At 32.0% G+C, this 20,072-nt stretch overlaps 1 protein-coding gene and 1 non-coding gene across 2 annotated transcripts; both read left to right on the top strand.

Moving 5' to 3' along the window:
• Positions 1-2,060: 2,060 nt before the first annotated feature.
• LOC143254671 (U5 spliceosomal RNA) lies at positions 2,061-2,178 on the top strand. The gene has a single exon (XR_013030318.1). It is a non-coding gene; the product is annotated as a U5 spliceosomal RNA (small nuclear RNA).
• Positions 2,179-3,034: 856 nt separating this feature from the next.
• Positions 3,035-19,349, top strand: LOC143251554 (glyceraldehyde-3-phosphate dehydrogenase-like). Its single transcript, XM_076502825.1, is given in 9 exon segments — positions 3,035-3,158; positions 12,943-13,006; positions 13,876-14,083; positions 16,366-16,401; positions 16,403-16,423; positions 17,174-17,268; positions 17,654-17,819; positions 18,181-18,278; positions 19,058-19,349. Coding segments are annotated over 9 exon segments (846 nt in total). The 3' UTR covers positions 19,092-19,349.
• The last annotated feature ends 723 nt before the right edge of the window (positions 19,350-20,072 follow it).

The raw sequence follows: 20,072 nt of genomic DNA, 5'->3' as shown, positions 1-20,072 counted from the left end.
CAACATCCTTGTAAGTATGAATATTTATCAACTCTACTTGTATAATTTAATTATACAATCTTAATTTTGAAATATTTATTCATTGAACTTCTACAGGTGAATTTTTAATTCCACGTATATTATATCACGTGCACACTGGTCACCAGTGTTTTATGGCATGTTCTCGTTATGCGTGTGCTTGAGGCCAGTAAGGTTAGAGTGATGTTTGACCTGAAATGGTTTATAAAGCCAAACGTAAGTCTGTAGATCCCTGCTCTGGCACTTTGATCCATGCCCGACTCTGAATTGGCCCGTTTGTGTATTGTCATGTTTTACCCAGCCTGCTTTCTCGTCATCTTTTCAGGAGGGGGTTTGCTTTGCCTTCGCTTTGTTGCCTACTACGCCTACCAGACTAGCATTTACACGAATCAAATCACACCCATCAATCTGTCTATCCTTATTATCCATTCACATAGTTATTTTCTGAATTCTTACCATGTACGGGGTTGAAGGAGGACTGTCTGGTTTTCGAGCACCCCAGGGGATGTTTCGCAAGAAATATTAATCTTATACCTAAACACCTGCTGTAATTGTGTGTGTGTGTGTGAGAAGTCAATAGTTACAGTTAAACAGCTTTGTCGACATATAACTGTTCTTTTTCTTGTCCGCAGTATTTTATCCCGCTGTTTGTTTCTTTAATATGCATATCACTCGCTTTAACCATTGTATATTGATTTATTATTGTGTTCAAATGTAAAGATTAGTAACAGTATCTAATGCTATAAAGCCAATCACTTTGTTGGGCCTATCAAAGCGGTATTGAAAACGCCTAATCATGATCAACATTTTATAGAAAAATCTTCAAGCCCCATTACGAATACCGTTTGTTTAAGTACCACAACCTTCTTCAGGTTTAAAAGCAGTAAACTATAATCATAGGCAACTGTACAAGTGGAAGTGTCTAATTCAGCATTAGATTGAGCTGGTAAATGTCTTTTAAAAAGTAACAATTACTCCAATACTGACACTTGATGCTTAACAATGGGATAAAAACAAAACAAGAAAACAGTCAACTAACTTAAAATAATTTAATATTAAAACTACCAATATTTTTTAAGAAAATATGTTGAGAATTCATTAATCAATACTTAAGTTAGGTAACACTCAAGACATTACAAAGTTAATGTGGACTTTTTGAATCATTAAAACATAAACATAGGTTGAAGTACTTTCATGTCACGTGAACTACAGAGAATAACACACCACGAGCAAAAGTAGTACCACCAAACTACTAAAATTAATGATTCAAAGTGACTTCTGAACGGCAGACTTTGTTGTTTGTTCGACCCAAATGTTTTTCACACCAAACGATGTCAAACAACGATCACGTCTTTTCGGAGAAACTTCAACCTCAAGTAGTATTAAATGTAATTAGAGTTTGAGAAATTTGGATGCTGTTCTGAGTAACGCCGTTTCACGGGCATACGAAAACAAATAAATACGTTTCATACACTGTTTGGTTATTGATGTTTCTGATTATCATAAGGTTTGAAAGTAAATTCCCAGATGTTTGAGAAATTATTCAGTTATTATGATAGTTAAACAGCTAGTTTAGTGATAAGATTTAAAAGTAAAATATGGTTTACCCGCGATTATATCTAGCGTTTTACGCTTATATTTAAAGGTTATTTTGGTCCTTTAATTCAGCACAAATCCTGAAACATCAAATTAAATTTTGCGTGTAACAAGATAGCAGAAGATATTAGTCTCACTCTAAACCACAGTTTTAATGTTCTCATCTAAAAATGCATAGTTCCCTCCCCTTTTCAGACGGTAAGGATGAACTTGTCCACGGCCTGATATTGTTATCATTTCGAGAAGTTTGGTACGTTTTTCACAATACAATTGGCATTTTCATTAAAAACAAAAACAATGTAATAAAATGATATAACATGAAAGTTGTGTTACATTTTAAGATGTATGAAGGTGAATTCCATATAACGATGTCTAAATCCTGTAACACCGACGAAACATTTAGAAAGTATCGATATAAGTAGAGGCGTTTGGGACAAACTACTTTAATGCTCAGGTTTCCCTTCATTTCGTATTAATCTTTCGCCTTTTACTAAAGATTACCGTGGAGGGGAACATTACAATGAGCCTATAGGCAAATTTTTGAAGTCTCACATTGGTGAGACAACCTGTGAATAAAAATAGAATTGAAAAAATGACTGTTAGATACACATTTGTGGTGCGTGAAATATTAGGTATAGGAAAAACGTTTTTAATATTAAATACATATCTCGCATTATAACTGTTTAGATAGTGGGATTATGAAAACTTCAACTAATCTGGAATAAATATAAATATTGTAATCATGTTTTATAAATATCATTTTGTGATGTAATTTTTCAAAATATTAAAGATGATAACGCAAAAATAAAAGGGCCCAGCATTAGTGAGACAAAATACTTGAATAAGAGGAAACTGGGTCTGTTTTGATCTTGTGATGTGACAACTGCCATGACTTCTATATTCAAGCAGAAAAATGGAAACTCAAAATCAAATAAACCCTACTTATACATCAACTAGAACCAAAATTAAACCAGCATAAGACCCGGCATGGCCAGATGGTTAAGGCACTCGATTCGCAATCCTAGGGACGTGGGTTCGAATCCCCGTCATACAAAACATGCTTGCCCTTTCAGCCATAAGGGAGTTATAATGTGACGGTCAATACCAGTATTCGTTGGTAAAAGAGTTGGCGGTGGGTGGTAATGACTAGTTGCTTTCCCTCTAGTCTTACATTGTTAAATTTGGGACAACTGGCGCAGATAGCCATCGTGTAGCTTTGCCCGAAATTCAAAAACAAACAAACCAAAACGCAAATTAACTTGGCAGGGTTTATTTGAGAGAGAGAGGTCTCAAGAATTCTCTTCCCAACAGGGGTGATCAGGAACGTTGTGGTTCCTCTTCGGCCCCTCACGTGAAAAACTATTTAACTGTGCTTGAAATTTTGCCTTGTGTAATTTTTACTTGTTTAAGGTGAAGTGCGATGGGGCATTATAAAATTAACAAGCGAGAAAGGGGGAAGCGAAACAAAGGCGGCACCGAAGAAGTGAGCCAGGCCAGAGCCCGACAAGCAGATATCAACGTGAAACGACCCGATTCAGGGCTGGGCAATAGTGTTGCTTTGGCTGGGATCTAAAGATCCAATGCCTGATATTTGGATGTGGTGGGAAACGGGAGTGCCCCGCGAAAACCCACTTTCACAGGACAGGCGCCGAAAGTTTTATCTGTCCTGTGATAAACAAACCAATGTAAAGGAACACCTTTATAACTTCCCTAATTAATAACATAATATCCAACTGCAACGCCCTCTACATCCCGTATACGTTTTTACACTCGTCCTTAAGACGAGTGTCCGGCAACGGTCTGTTGCAAACTCTTTGTTAACCTGAAGATGAGCTACGAAGGTCGAAACGTTATTCTCTGCTTATCAATTAAAGTGTTAATACCCAAACCAGCTGTTCTGAGATACATATTCAATAACCCATTCATTTTCAGAAATCACTTCTATATTCTATTTTATTTTGTGTTAAATTTAACAACTGCTACACAAATATATAAAATCAACAATCAAACAAAGGACCTCAGAATAAAACATACCCAATAAACACAACCTGCAACTATAAAAAATTATAGTGAGTTTTAAGAAAAAAACTCCATTTCCGTCTGGACTTGGCAACACTTCTCAATAAGACAAATTACTGAAGGCTTATTTAATTCTACATCTATATACTGTGAGTTTGACGTCGAAGTTAAAACTGTGTTTTACACCCCCTTTTTTTTAAATAAAAATGTGCCTGCCAGGGATCGAACCTGGGGCCTTCCGCGAGTAAGGCGGATGTGATTTTTTTTATTTACAAACCTATTAAAGAGACCTCACAATCACATATATTACATACAAAACAAGTGCAATAATCAAATACACAGTTATATACAATTGAATGCACCGAATACTATCTGTAATTGCTCATATTAAAGGACACACAATAATGTAACGTTGTGAACAAGGACAAACAAGTTTAGAATAAAATTGAAAGAAAGAATTGACATCAATACGAATAACATACCTGGAATAATCAAAACTTATTTTCTTTCTTCACTGACCCTTATAAAATGACAACAGATTTAAATGGATATTTTTGGCTAAACAAATTTTCCTAACAGTTATAATACAGTATTTGGCTATTGTAATTAAAAACATACACTGTAGGCTGTCGTCTTTTCTTAATCCTTCTAGGAAGCCCTGTATAAGCATTCGCTGTTTCTGATTCATTGGTACTGATTTTTGAATGATAAAGGAAATAGTGTCGAAAACTAATGTCCATAAGGGATGAACCATTGGACACAGTCAATATAAATGTCTCACTGTTTCAGTTTCCTTACCACAAAATGTACATAAGCCAGTATCATGTTTTTGCATATGAACAAGTTTATTGTTCGTCATTAAAGCATTATGATAAAATAAATAATCCACACGAGCAAAGACAAAGCCTTTAAATGGGTGATAAGTATATTTATGTATTTTTTTCCAGTTAGTATCTCTTAAAATATCTTTCCATGCAGTAGCGGGGATGGAGTTCTGGTGTATTAACAACTTAATCAGTTTTTTAAAAGGAAGATCATTCAAGTGGATAACATTTTCGCCATCTAAATCACACACTTCACAAATAAATTTTGTCGTACCTGTAACTGGGGAATCTCTCTTTCAATCAAGTCTTTCCATTCTTCTGGAATAGCATCATATAATTTTTTGTAATACTGTCTGACTTGAACAGGTATCACACTTTTAGATACATCCTGATATAACTCGATAATAGTTTTTAAGGGAAGCCAACGAGGGACAAATTCGTAAGTCCCTTAAGCGAATTAGTCTCACGCTAATAAAATTTTTATTATAAAATGTGCTTAATCCCATAGTGGAAACAAAAACATTGAGAAACAGTGGTTGCCGGGAAACAATTTCTGTGTTATTTGGGAAGATTCAACGACACCTAACGAGCGATTTACATGACTCTTAATACTTCACAATACAATGTAGGAACATTCACCTTGTGTCACAATACCACATACCGTACCCAAGAATTAAATCACCATACTTGCCTGAAAAATGGACAAAGAGGATAAACAGAGATGGAAATGTGTTATAATCTATTTATCTGACGAACCATTTTAACTTAAACGCCGCCTTTTTCGTCTTTACGTCTGTTAAATTGAGACCACCTTTGTCTTTCGAAGATACCAAAATTTCATAACGCACTTTTTGTACTCCACCATCCCATATAAACCGTAAAATATCGTGTTTAATTGTCAGATAAATCCTATTTTCTATCGGCAAGACTATCAGATAATACCAAATAGTACTGGAAGCTAACGAGTTCACAACCATAACTTTTCCTTTCAATGACAGACTCAGATATCTTCAAGCAACCAATATGCGTGTTATTCTTTGACACAATACTTCCCAGTTCAGACCATGAATTTCTGCCGCAGTTGTATGGAACTGAATACCCAAAACTTTTAAAGGGCCATTTCCAATAGTCAATTTACCCATTTTTAATTCCTGGTCATCAGCTAATAAGATAATAATCTTATCCAATTGCAATAGTTGGGACCGAAGCCCATTCGAGAAAGAACTGCAAACATGTATGAATGATCAACTCTATCAAATGCTTGCATTTGATCAACAGAGACTAGAATCCCACCCTCGTCGCCCTCTAAATCCAAATATTCCATTATGGAACGTAATGTCAGTGGAGTGGTAATGATATCCCAACCAGGAACACAGCATGTTTGATATACAGAAATGACATTAGCAATAACACTTGACAAACGCAAGGCCAGAACACTGGATAGAATTTTGTACGACAGAGATAGCAAAGTTATGGGTCTCTAGTATAGTCGCATCCCTTAGGGAGCAAAACTATTAACCCTTTTCTAATAACTGGTAGTAGCTGGTTTTGCGAGTACATCTGATTTAACAATATAATCGTCCACAATAAAAGGCATAAAAATCTGGAAATATTTTGTAGTGAAGCCATCGAGACCGGGAGCTTCACCACTTTTCATTCCTTTCAATGCATTTCACACTTCCTCCGATGAAATGGGAGTTTCGCAAAGTTCTCGATCGACGGAAGACAACTTTTTAGTTAATTTAGACACGAATGTAAACAAAGTCTCTGTCAATATCGCTGCATTCATACAAGTTCCGGTAATAAGAATATACACAGTTTAAAATACCTGTTATAGCTGTACAAGGCACATTATTTTCATTATACAATTTCCGAATGTATTTTTTACTCTATTATTTTCTGTACGAAAAAAGTACAGTGTACTCCTTTCTCCCTCTTCAAACAATTTAATACGTGCCCGAACTGGGGTCCCTTCTATACTGGCTAACTACGTGTAGATCGTTTATTTGTTCTTCTAAGTAATAGGCATACTTAGATCAAGCTGAGTGTCTTTCGACAAGTAATTGTTCTCCCAACGTAACTTTAACTTTAGTCGTGCAAGGTTATACTTACGGTTTTGAGCTTTTTGTTTTGCATATTTACAGGTAACGAGATAAGTATCACAAAATAACTGATCGTACCAAGCAGTTAAATCATGTTTACAAGTTTTTCTGCGTGTACTTCTTCCAATTAGTAATTCAATATTTCTAGTATACTCACATTCTCTAGTAATTTATTATTAAACAACCACACACCAGGCCCTCGCGGAGCATGAGAAAAACTAACTGTACATTCAATTATATTATGATCACTCTAAGGAAATGGAACATGGCCAATTTTTGTAAAACGGGATAGACTTTGTTGAGACACCAGTATTTTATCTATACGAGACTGAATGACACAAATTACCACAGATTATTCTTGACCAAGTGAATTCGCGTTAGTTGAAATCAACTATATCAAATGAATTTAAAACTTCATGTAACACTGTTCGGGATCTGTCATTATTAATGTGATGAAATGAGTTTTTATCTAACCTTTCGTTTAAAACACAATTGAAATCACCCATTATAATAAAAAAATCAGAAGGTACATCAAAATTTAAGTTATTGAAAAATGAACAGCGTCTGTAGAAAAATTTGGTGCGTCAATATTAAGAACTGTAAAATGTTTAGCATTATAAGTAAATGATAAAACTATCTTATGACCTACTCCACTAATATGATAATTAATATCACTAATATCTAAACCTCTGCGATTAAAAATCGCAACACTTTTTCCACGTAATTCAGTATGGTCAGAGATAACATCCCCTCCATACTGTAATTTAACTTGATCAACAAAAGCAACATGCCAAAATGTTTCCTGTAAGCAAATAATATCATATTTTATCTTTTTAAGGAAAATTAAAACTTTTTCTACCTTAAACATATCAGATACACCATTAACATAAACAGGGCATAATTTTAACTGGAAAACTACATAGTGTTAGTAATATCTTTCTGATTATGTTTCGTGCTATTCTTCTTGAGACGAACCTGTTTTACTTTAGTATTTTCTTGTGGTTTATTTTCATCAATCGATAGCCGTTTTCGTGTTGCATTCGCGTAGTCCGTAACATTATCTTCTTTTCCACTTTCGGTAGAAATTAAAACTTCTGATTCTATAACAGAAGTGGGAACAGTCTCCAATGGTTTTTCTTGTCTCGTGTTCTCAACAAACCATTGTACGTTAGGAACTTGACCAATTAAAACAGGCGATTCCACTTCTACTTCGGACACGATGGGGTTGTCGGTGAATTCAAGAGGCGTTTCTTTTTCGATATTAGTACGTTGATTATTGTCGTTATTGCAATCTCGCGCAAAATGATCGATCTCTCCACATTTCCTACACTTACGCTTGAGACAGCTGCTGTATAAATGATCATCAACCATACATCTGCTACACACGTTTACCTGATCATTGTTTTATCTGAGAGAATGCAGGCTTTCCAACTGGATCTATAAGGCGTAGAGCATACCATAGAGATGATACACCTGTTGGTAACTGAACGCGTATATGCCTAATCCCTGTATAGATACCATTAATACGTTTCCACACAATCGGACCTTTTAGAGCGCAACCTAGTTCGATTAATTTGTCCTTAATTTTATTATTCGTTATGTATTCTTGTACTTGGAAGAACTAAACCGTTACAACTTTGTTCGCAACACCAAGGACATCACAAACCTGACCGTTAATAACACCATTATCATCTATAGCCGAATCAGCATCACTCTGGAAAACAAAGATAATTTCTAATCCTCCAGGTCTTGGAAAGATTGGTGCATCACCATATTCTGCACATATTTGCCGAAATAAATCCCCGTAGTCGATATTATCAAGACACAAAAAAAACAGAACGCTTCAAACACGATTTCATATCGCACAAATCATCACCCCTCATTATGTCACCTTCCACCCCTACAGGGGAAGACATAATGGTCCGCGCTAAAAACAAATCTTAATATTTGATTTGGCAGCAAATAGTTTAGTTTATCTAACTTAAAATAATAACTGTAAGAATATAATTTGCAACAAGACTCAAAGAAAATGAAACCAAACTGCAAAAACTTCAGAAATGCAGCTGCGGAGCCCATTAAAATCAAGTCTTCACTCAGCGACGAGCAGAAACCGCTTTTTTTTACACCATTCTTTCAGATTATTTCCCAGAAACCCTTGTAAACTAATTTTCTATATAAACGTATTTGTGCGTGTGTTTTGTTATCTGTTAGGTAAATGTGTTAATTATATTTCATTTTAGTGAAAGTAATTATTAATTAGTTTCTTATACCGTTACACCTAAACTGGAAAATTTAATTTTTGTACTTTAATTATTTATAAACTTGAAACCCCAGTAGATAATCATAAGTATAGTTAATGGAACAGCGATATAGCAAAAGGTTGTTCAGATATATATTAATTGCATGTAATATAGTACAATGTAGCCCATTGCATAAATATTACGGTTCACTACTGCCAAAATGTCTCCCAATAGCTTACTGCCACGCATGATATTGAACATTTATTTGCTTACTGTATAAAGTAGCTTGAATTTTGAATGTTAAAAAGTATGTTGGTTTATATGTGTATTATTAACGACAAGTGGTATAATTAACACTATTTGACGTTTTGACTATGTTATTCAACTCTTGTTTTTTTTTTTATCAGAGGCATATTTCCTTTAGTCGGTCAGTACTATTTGTTGCGAATTACTGTTTTATTTCGAACGATTCTCCAATTTATTATGTTACTACGTTACCTATTACAATTTCAAATAACTGCAAATATAAGTTTCGAAGTTAATTAAGTGTTAATATGTATTAAATATATGATATTTGCCAACAAGATTGATACACACAATTTTCTTTTTTAACTCAAATATATCTTAATACACAAACAAAAAATTAATACAATTTATAATTATGGTTATTACAAATAGCTATTACAAATGAAGGTATATATATTCAACAGTTTTACAAACTTACAGACAATACTAATCCTTATGTCATGTCTAGAACTGAATATTTTATTGACGATCCAGGTCCACGACGAGTTCCGAGTTGTTTTTGTTAAACCTCGACTAAGCTAACGATGCTTTTCTTGGCTACCGGGTACAAGCTGACTCCTTCCAGCGAAGATATTTAATTTTCTCATAGAAATAATAAAGTTCAAAGTGATTCACTGAAGTTGAACGGTTTGTAATGTTCGAAATTTATAAACGTTCCTGGTCAAATTTTGGAGTTTTCCGATTAGTAGGCGTTGATTACAGTTATAGCCTCCGAGACACTGACTGTAACTGATCAATAATAATCGCGCGAAATTCTACAACATTCACAAAACTTTGCTTGACAACAATACTATCAATCGCGAGTGTTATATATGCACCTATTACACTGTTGATTCTTACACTCAAGAATCTTCTACAAATTTCGAAAACAGGCGGAACTTGCGCAATACACTGTCAAGAATATACAGTATTCCCTCGCTATTCGCGGGGGTTACGTTCTTTACCCCCCCGCGAATAGCGAAAAACCGCGAATATTGGATGCAGTTTTAAAACTTCTATGTATGAGATTATATACGGTACTAAATGCTTTTCAGACACTTTCTAAAGACACTCTTACTCATTAATACAGTAATAATGTAGTAATATTGCATGCAGTCATGTATTTCACTAATGTAGTAATGATAATGTAAACACATTTTAATTTTGTACTGCAACAATATTTTAATCAAAAAGAAACGTAAGTACAGGAGGACAGTAACACCGCATAGTATAGTTACCCATATTGTATTACTGTACCGTAAAGTCATTTTCTATGCGTACAACACATGTATTAGAATTGACAGAAAGTGGAACAAATTTAAAAGCAAACTTAGACAGATAAATACAGTACGCACAGTTCAGGTAATAATAATACAGTACAGTACAATTCAGTAATAATTGTTCGATAAAGACGTCAATCGATAAAACTGCTTGAGAGAGTAAATACAGACATACCCTCGAAAAGCGCTTTTAGTCTCTATGACCTACAAAAACCCGGTTTACCGAGCATTCGTTGTTATAACGCTAACCCGGTATACCGGCATACGATGCGATAGGGTTAAGAGCCTAACCCGCGAATGGGGAACCGCGAACAGGTGAGGGTATACTGTATGTCGTTTTAAAAAAAGAAAACTATACTGAAACAAACATAGATACTAGAATTAACGTATAATGATAAATCCGTTACATATTTAAAAACGTGAAAAAATTAGAAAGATGATTTACTTAATGTAAACTTGTTTGTAGTTTTTATGCTTTTTTTATAGGTTTTCAAAGCCATGGCAGTTTAAAAAGTTCTAAGAATAATAATATGAAAAAAAGTAACTGAAAATAACATCTCCCAGTCACTCAGAATAACTGTTCTTGCTCAACTGTTTTTTCAATGGTAAGGTTGGGTAAGCAGTCAGTGCCGCATGTAACTAACCACAGAATTTTGTTCTATTGGCTTTTCATGAACCTTTCTGTGAATATTATAGACACGATTATTTCCAGTAAGATTGTGTCAAAAATTGTATACATTATGTAATAGATTTGTTCTGTAGTGATGTTATAATGTCATGTTTAATGATTAAACCTATAGTATATAAACTTAAATAAAATCATTTTTATGTTGTTTTTTATCATAGTATTTTGAGTATCAAATATGAATATTGGTGTATCAGATTGTTTCCAGTTTTACTATTCATTGTGTGTCTTACAGTCATGAATTATTAAATTTTGGTATCTTTTTTTCCAGGGACTAACCTTTCTAGAGCAAATCTTAAGAACTTATCAGTTAAAATACAATGGTTAAAGTTGGAATCAATGAGTAAGATAATGTTTATTTGCACAGAGAAGCAAATATTTTAGATTTAAACACACACACACACTTTACAATTTTTTTCTGCTGCTCTGTGTTTTTGTAAGAAATGTAAAATCTTTGTTGATTCAGGATATAATATTACAGGTTAACAGTCATGGTCTTTTCCACATAAGATTGGTGATTTAATTAAACATAAGAATAAAAAAACAAACTGTAAAAAAGAACAGGTAACAAGTTTGTTTAAAAACTAAGTGGACCTTTAGCTGTAACAAAAAGTTACAAGAGAAAGTGTTACCACTAACAACATTATTGATAATTGTGTAGGAAGAGGGTAAGTTAGTTATACCACTGTACCTTTTTCAACTCTAAAATTGATATATATATGTGTGTATGTGTTTCATACTTAATTTATCATAGTATTTCTCTTGCATCTTGTACGTTAAGTACTTCGTGTTTTCCACACAAAATTCAACCGCTAAGTCTACCCCATGTGTTTCACCATAATGGTCTACTCCAACTCGCAATAGGTGCTAAATATAACTATAATGCTTTGTTGATTTTTTAAATATACTTTTTAAACACTGCATCTTAAAAGTAAGATTGAATTTTTCATGAGTGTGACGTTTAAAGTCTGATTCAAACAGTTTAACAAGAGACAAAAAGAAAACTGACGCTGCCCTAATGCTACCTGGCAAACCTTTGAATCTTTAGAGCTATCTTTTAATTCCAGGTTAACATATAACCACAATATGTATGTACATTTTTTTAAAGAAAATAAATAGTTGTTCATCACAAACTGATACATGCAATAAATTATCTCGACTGTTTACCTGTGAACCTTATACTATTTTGTTTCCTCCATTACCTTATATAAATTTAGACGTATTGGTCGTCTGATTCTTCGTTCTTGTTTGGACAAGGGGGTTAAAGTTGTAGCTATAAATGATCCTTTCATAAATGTCAACTACATGGTAAGATTTCTTAGCAAAATTACCATCTTGTAAAGTGGACAGACACATTATGATAACTGGAAAATGAGAGTAGTAAAAGTTTGTTAATTAATTCTGTGAACATTCGAGGCTTTGTGGATGTAAAAACTGTATTGTAATATTACGTGTATTTAGAACATTAATTCATGAAAAATGCTATATTTGTTTCAAGTATTCTAGTAACGATTGCATTATTACTTGAATGTTTGGTTATGGTAAAACCAGTAGTTATTTTTAAAAATACACTCCATTAAAATGCTAAGATATCATGAAAAAAATTTTATGTAAAGCTACTGAATTTATATTTAAAATGTTTGTTTTTGAACTTTATCATACGTACTGTACTTTATAGATATCCACACAATTTTATGTTTGCTGAAAAAATAAAATAAATCTCACCAAAACATTTTAAAACAAGAACAAAAGTGAGTGAATTTTGAAGAAAGCTTTTAAGTAAGTTATTCTCATTTCTTTGAACTCTGGTTAGATTAGAGACAAGCAGTGGAATGAAACTTGAGGTAATTTAACAGTTACTTTAAGCTAACATGAGAATAAATTATTTTACAGGTTTACCTGTTCAAGTTCGACTCAACATGTGGTCATTTCTATGGAGAGATCAAAGTAGAGGAAGGTATGCTGATTATTGATGGACATAAAATCCATGTTTTCCAAGAGTGTGTAAGGATATAATATGGACTTGAAGTGGCAGATGAGTTAACTGATATTCTAGTGAATCAAATTTCATGTTTTTTTGTGACTATTGTTTTGGACTACTTTAAGCAAAGTACAGTAAAAAACTCTAAGATCTGAATCATTGTGAACTCAAATGTTAAACTAAATTTTCAAATCAAGTAGGTGACACTGAATAAAACTTTTTTTCTTGCAGTTATAGATAAAGTAGCTTTTAAACTTATACATGCAAGGAAACAAACTCTATTTTATAGTTGGATGTTCCAGTATATTTATACAAACGTTTTTTACTCTGTATAAGACTGTTGGAGTGGCTTAGTTTCTGTTGAGTTCATGGAATTTATAAATTTAAAGTTTAATTATACTTTTTAAGTTTATAATATCTTTAATACTGAAAGTTGAAAGAAATTTTATAAACTAAACCACATCTAATTTTTCAGGATATAAATCTAACAAGAACTATAAGTATAATCACAAACCCTATACATTTCTTGTATATCACAACAAAACTAATGAAAATTGTTTATATGTAATTTGAGAACTTGAGTAATAATTTTCTTCTCGAGAAAACATTTTAGTTTGATATTTAACACGAGGTAGTGTAAACATAAACATGCAGTAAGATTTATTATTGTGTTAGTTAATTTTATATTTATTATGTTATAAAACCTTCTGTAATTATATTGTAAGAAGAAATGTTGTATGTCTACTTTGCTTTCTCATGCTTCAGGATGAAACCTAATGCCGTCCTGTAGTGTAAAGTTGGGGTCCATTACATTGTTGAATCAACTGGTGTGTTCACAACAATAGAAAAGGCAAAACCACACTTGAGAGTGGAGCAAAACAAATTATTATCACTGCACCTTCAGCCAATGCTCCTGTGTTTGTTATTGGTGTAAACCATGAAAAATATGACCCATCAATGGAGATCATCAGTGATGTTTTTTGCATAACCAACTGTCTAGCACCCATTACCAAAATCATTCATGACAACTTTGGCATTGTTGAAGGCCTTGTGGTATGTGCCTGTAGCAGGTACAGTTTTTTTTTATTCATAATGTTACATTGTGGACATTTGTGAACAAGATCTTTGTTGGGTAATTTAAAAATTGGTGAGACAATGGGGTAATAAACCTTTCTTTAATACTTAAGAATTTTTATATTAAAATCACTAATAATTTTATAGATATATAAATAAAGATATACAGTATCAAGTTTATTTTAGATATCCTACACCATATGGACATTTTCTAAGCTACGTTTGAAAGTAGGCAAAACATTATATTATACAACTAGGGATAACACCCCAACCAGTTGCAATTTTTCATTACTATATTTACTTGTAAACCAAAGAGAGTGTGAAATACATATTTCTAGAAAGTTGAGATAGCAGGTTTGCATCAGAAGGGTCATCTAGGAGAAGCTTCTTCAGGAAAGTTTTGAACCGTAAGATTTAAATTGTGTGTTCAGTTTTTGTACATTTATACATAAACTACAAACAAATCAACCATACAGACTACATAATGCAAGTTGTTTCAGTGTATATTGTCCTCTACACAAAACTAATGACCTAAAGTACTTCAGGCATTTGGGTAATATATCATACAGTCATCATTAACTGTCTATGTTTATTCAGTGGGCCAACTAGTTCATTTACCAAACCATGAATTTTATGATCAATAGAGATCTAATCTGTTCTTTGATTCACTACTTCCATCATAACAGACTAATTTCACTGAGGTTGCAGCTCGTCAGTAGTGCTTGGAAGAATGAACAAAATAAATAACTAAATGAAAGGCCTTGTATAATGGTGTATTAAAAGTAGTTTATTTGGTTTTGATGTATACTCCTGTACTTAACACTAATAACTTGAAATATAAAATATTTGGGTAGTAAGTGACATACCATTACATTAAGTTTTCATCATTATTCAATGGACTAAGTGTTTGGTGATTAAAAATATCATTTAGAAACGTAATCTGTTCTTTGATTTGATACTTTTACTGGAACAGACTAGTTTTACTGAATTCATGGCTTATTCATTGGTGCTACTCAGAGTAAAAAAATAAAGTTGGCCTCATTCAGTGGGGGACTATAACCAATGTAACCATTTTAAACAGTTTGTTTTGATGTGTAGCCCTTTAGGAAATCAGAGAATACATTAGACCTTTATAAGGTTCTTTTTTCATTAAAATTCAAATTTTATGTAAGAAAAGAATTTTACAAATAAATATGTATTGTTAAAATTTACTTTTTTATCCTAAAGTTTGTTGGAAGAAAAAACCCTTTGTATATCTTTTTGTATTCATCATCTATTGTTCTTCTTCTTATTATTATACAAAGTAAACTGACATAGAATGATTAAATATGATGTGTAATAACAACATAAACTACTTTTCACAAACTCATTACAATATCACTGTAAATTAACAAATTGCTTTAATTTATCATTTTTAGTATAATTTATGTTGTACTACATTGTCATTGTTTATGTATGTTGTACAAATTTTAAATGGAAAATATGTCATCGTGTTGATATACTGCCATAATTTAATTAGATATACCCAAGTATCTCATATAGAAGAGTTTATATCTCTGTTAGTTACAAATTTTCTTAAATATTGAATGTGATTCTAAATTTTCAATGTTACAACTGGTATATATGAATATGTATATATATATATATATTTTTTTTCTTAACTTGTTGTATGAAAATATACCCATGTATCTCATATAGAAGAGTTTATATCTCTTATAGTAACAAATTTTCTTAAATATTGAATGTGATTCTAAATTTTCAATGTTACAACTGGTATATATGAATATGCATATATATTTTTTTTTTCTTAACTTGTTGTATGAAAATAAAATTATACAACATAAAAAGTAAACTGGCAGAAATATTCCATTGTATTTAGAAAGGTAGAAATTACCAGGCTAATTGTACTCTATGTACTTAAACCACTTTGTGAAAACAGTTCTTTAAATTTATTTTGATTTGATAGTTTTAAATTGAAATTGACCTTTATAAAAATTTATACGAAATTAAATTTGTTTGAAGGAACTGACTATTAACAGAATCACTTATTGTAAAGAAATGTCTAACTAATCAATATTAACAGTTTTTGGTTAAGAATAACATCTGATTTATTTACAGTTTCTAATTTTGGAATAGCTAAGTAAGTATATTTGATCTGTTAAATGTCATTTTTGTGAAAAAATAACAGTGAAAAGTACCAGTTCTTTTCTAAATGTTTTTATGTGTCTATAGATACTCTGTTTTAAACTTTGACTATGCAGACTACAGTTCATGCCATAACAGCAACCCATAAAACCTGTTGATGGTCCAAGTTCTAAGGTAAGTCATTTCACACCTCTAAAAACACTTTTACAATGTTACTATGACGTGATATGAATGGAATAAGGTTTAAGTGAAATTCCTTACTTTTTTTTAAATTTTGTGTATTATAGGGTAGAGTTGAGTTTCCAAATTAAGAAAGAGCAATTTGATTTAGATAAGAATAAACTTTGGTATAGAAAGCTATGGTCATAATTTATATCAAACTTTAACAAGTCTTTTTCGAGTTGTAAATAATTTTGTTTTCAAGATAGTAGGAAAAACCTGTTTCTTGTATTGACGTATATGAAAAAAACGATTATGTAATTTTAGTACTTGTTGTGGACTTTATTGTAAGACATAATTAGATAGTGGGATTTACAAAATAAATATGGTTATGTTAGATCAACATGTAAAAGTATCCAATTCATTTTTATATTTGATTTACTCAAATATATTCGTTCAAACTTCAAATAGGTCTTGTTCTACCCACTTACGAGTAAATTGGCTCAATTGCTTTTAGACAAAGTTTCTTTGGAGCTTCAGATAAAACAGTGCTTATTATTTACGTTGTATTTTACATTGCTTCTATGAATATTATGCATCACAAAATATGTAAATAAACCAGATTTACAGTGTGCAACTTGAAGTTGTATTAAAGAAAAACACAGTTCTGTTTTATATCTTTTAGTAAAAGAATTGGTTTTGTTAGCATAGTGTGCTAAAGTGAGAGTGAATTATCTAATGTGTTAGTTGTTAATAAATATTCAGGCATGGCGAGATGGTCGAGGTGCCAGCCAAAACGTCATTTCTGCTTCAACAGGTGCTGCTAAAGCTGTTGGCAAAGTCATTCCAGAATTAAATGGGTATGCTTTTGAATTATTTGTAGCAAGTATGTGGACCATTTTGGTTTTGTACGTTTAAGCAGGTCTATCATTCAGGTTTGAAAATTTTGGTCAAATTTTATCTAGTTTCTGAAGCTTGTCTGAAAGTTAAAAATACATTTGAAATTTTTTACTGTGTTTAAATAATTTGTTAGTAAATGTTTATGTTCTCTTTAACTGCTACTTTTTTTTTACTATTTCACTGACCCATGATTTATTTATTACTTTGAGGTAAAATTATACTTGTGTTTATATTTTATTGTATATCTTATTTTAATAAGATTTTTCAGGATTTTTAGATTTTTTTGAACACATAAATACCTATCAACTTTGTTTCTAAAAAAAAAAAAATTATTTTGTTTCATAGCAAATCGTCTGATGTGGCTTTCCATGTACCAGTTGCTGATGTTTCTGTTGTACACCTGACTTGCCAAATGGAAAAGGGAGCATCTTATGATGATATCAAATATGCTGTTAAATCTGCTTCTGAAAGTGACAGTTGGAAGGGAATCTTGGGATACACAGAAGATGCTGTAAGAATAAGTTACAATTAATGTTTGACATTAATACCCTATAATTAATTTGAATGAATTTAAAGTTGGTAAGAGGTTTACTATGTGTAAACATTTATTTTTAAAATGTAATTTTGTTATGAGCTAAACAAAAATTTAACTGATTATAGACTAGGGTGTTTTTGTTGTTGTTTTTTCTTAAGCAAACAGGAAAACAATTTTGCAATTATACTGTATTCCAAACACAATTATTATTTTTTGAAAATTTTAATAAACTGTTTCTAAAATAAAATCTGTATGAGAATTAAAATTGATTCCTGTATATCAACAATGAACAACAAACACTTTGGTGTTTTTTTTATTTTTCTCGTAGGCTGTTTAGGTGGTTTCATCAGACTTAATTGGAGATTCTCACAGCAGTATTTTTGATGCAAGTGTTGGCATTTTTTTAAACAAGAACTTTGTTAAACTTGTATCATGGTAGGTTTGGTTTTATTATGCTGGTACTTTGTAAGTAGTTTAGCCTGAATTTTGGTGAATGTTTCAAATTTATTTGTCATTAAATACTGTACTATTGCAGACATATCAAATATACAGACATATTATTTTAACAGAATTTAATGCTGCAGGTTTATTGTGACATAAGTGTTAGTGTAAGTTTTCCATACTTATTGTGTCATATTAACCCTTTTAGCACTGTTTGTTCACTAAATTGCTGGTGGGTTCATGAACTTATTGGTTAGAGGGTCCCTAGTAATGTGAGAGTCACACACAAACATTTAAACAATATTACTGTTAATTCTACTAGATACTGCAGAAGTTTCTTCTGTACTATACATAGAAAGTAAATGATTTCACCAAATGTCTACAGTAAGTTCTTTACTATAAGAGTTGTAAAATTATAATGTTACTGAACATGATAAAGTGTGCAAGCAACACTTGTAATGTTTAATACAATCCATAATTTAAGGGCTAATTTTTATTCACAGTTTTTGTTACCACATATTAAAAACTTTTGGTGAAGGGAACATTAAAGTTCAGGTTATTTTTTAATCTTCAATGACTATTAAATTTTACTATTAACTGTTTAGAAGTTTACAAATTATTTTACTATTTATGTCTAGTTTAAAAGGTTTTTGGAATTTTTCACGTATTTTTAAATAGTTGATAAAGTTTGTTAAACTGTTGCATTCTATGATTATCTTTAAGAGGTCTTGTCAATGAATAAAAATTATTTTATTTTATATGTTCATTTTCAGTATCATATATGAATCTTTTTGGGTACAACAATGAGGATGGCTAAAGCTGTAGAGTAGTCGATCTGATTAAATAAGTACACAGCAAGGCATAAGAACAATAAAAAAAATCTCTGATGGCTGACAGAAGATTATCACTTACAAATAGATACGTCTTCCCTATGATTGCACTTCTAGTGCTTTTTCAAGGTTATCTTATTAGATTAATATAAAGCTGTCAACTTTCAATTTATTCCATTCATTGTGAATACATGTAGAAACTGTGATGTTAAGTTCCAGTAAAATTTTTTTTTGTTTCGTTTTTTGTCATTTTTTATTTATAAATATTTTTTTCCATTGGATTGTTTGTTTGTTTGTTTTGGAATTTCGCACAAAGCTACTCGAGGGCTATCTGTGCTAGCCGTCCCTAATTTAGCAGTGTAAGACTAGAGGGAAGGCAGCTAGTCATCACCACCCACCGCCAACTCTTGGGCTACTCTTTTACCAACGAATAGTGGGATTGACTGTCACATTATACGCCCCCACGGCTGGGAGGGCGAGCATGTTTAGCGCGACGCGGGAGCGAACCCGCGACCCTCGGATTACGAGTCGCACGCTTATTATTTTGAAGGATGTAACAGTGTTTCACTCATTTACCAATTCATTATTTTACTCTTCATATACTATAAAACTGTTTAAAGTAGTAGTTGTTCATTGTTCATGTTTTACACATGCATGTTTCTTTACAGAAAATTGAAATGCTTTATAATTACATGGGTGTGTGAGAGAAGGATTTCACGGAAGGCTTTCCTCAACAGTATCAAGTAAATAGGTGCGAAAATATTATTAGAACACTGAATCACAAAGACATAGGTGCCATCAAACAACAATTTTCTTGAATCGTTTTAAGATTCCTTGAATATACATCCTGATAATTATTCACTTATTATTGTTATTACTATAATATGAAAACCCAATGATATAATTCTTAAAAAACAAAATGAAACCTTTTTCTCATATATGTAAAATAACACAAGAA

Source organism: Tachypleus tridentatus, chromosome 6 (assembly GCF_004210375.1).
Source record: "Tachypleus tridentatus isolate NWPU-2018 chromosome 6, ASM421037v1, whole genome shotgun sequence".
NCBI classification, from domain to species: Eukaryota; Metazoa; Arthropoda; class Merostomata; order Xiphosura; family Limulidae; genus Tachypleus; species Tachypleus tridentatus.
The sequence above is the reverse complement of the archived record's forward strand: the minus strand, read 5'-3'. Positions and strand labels throughout refer to the sequence as shown.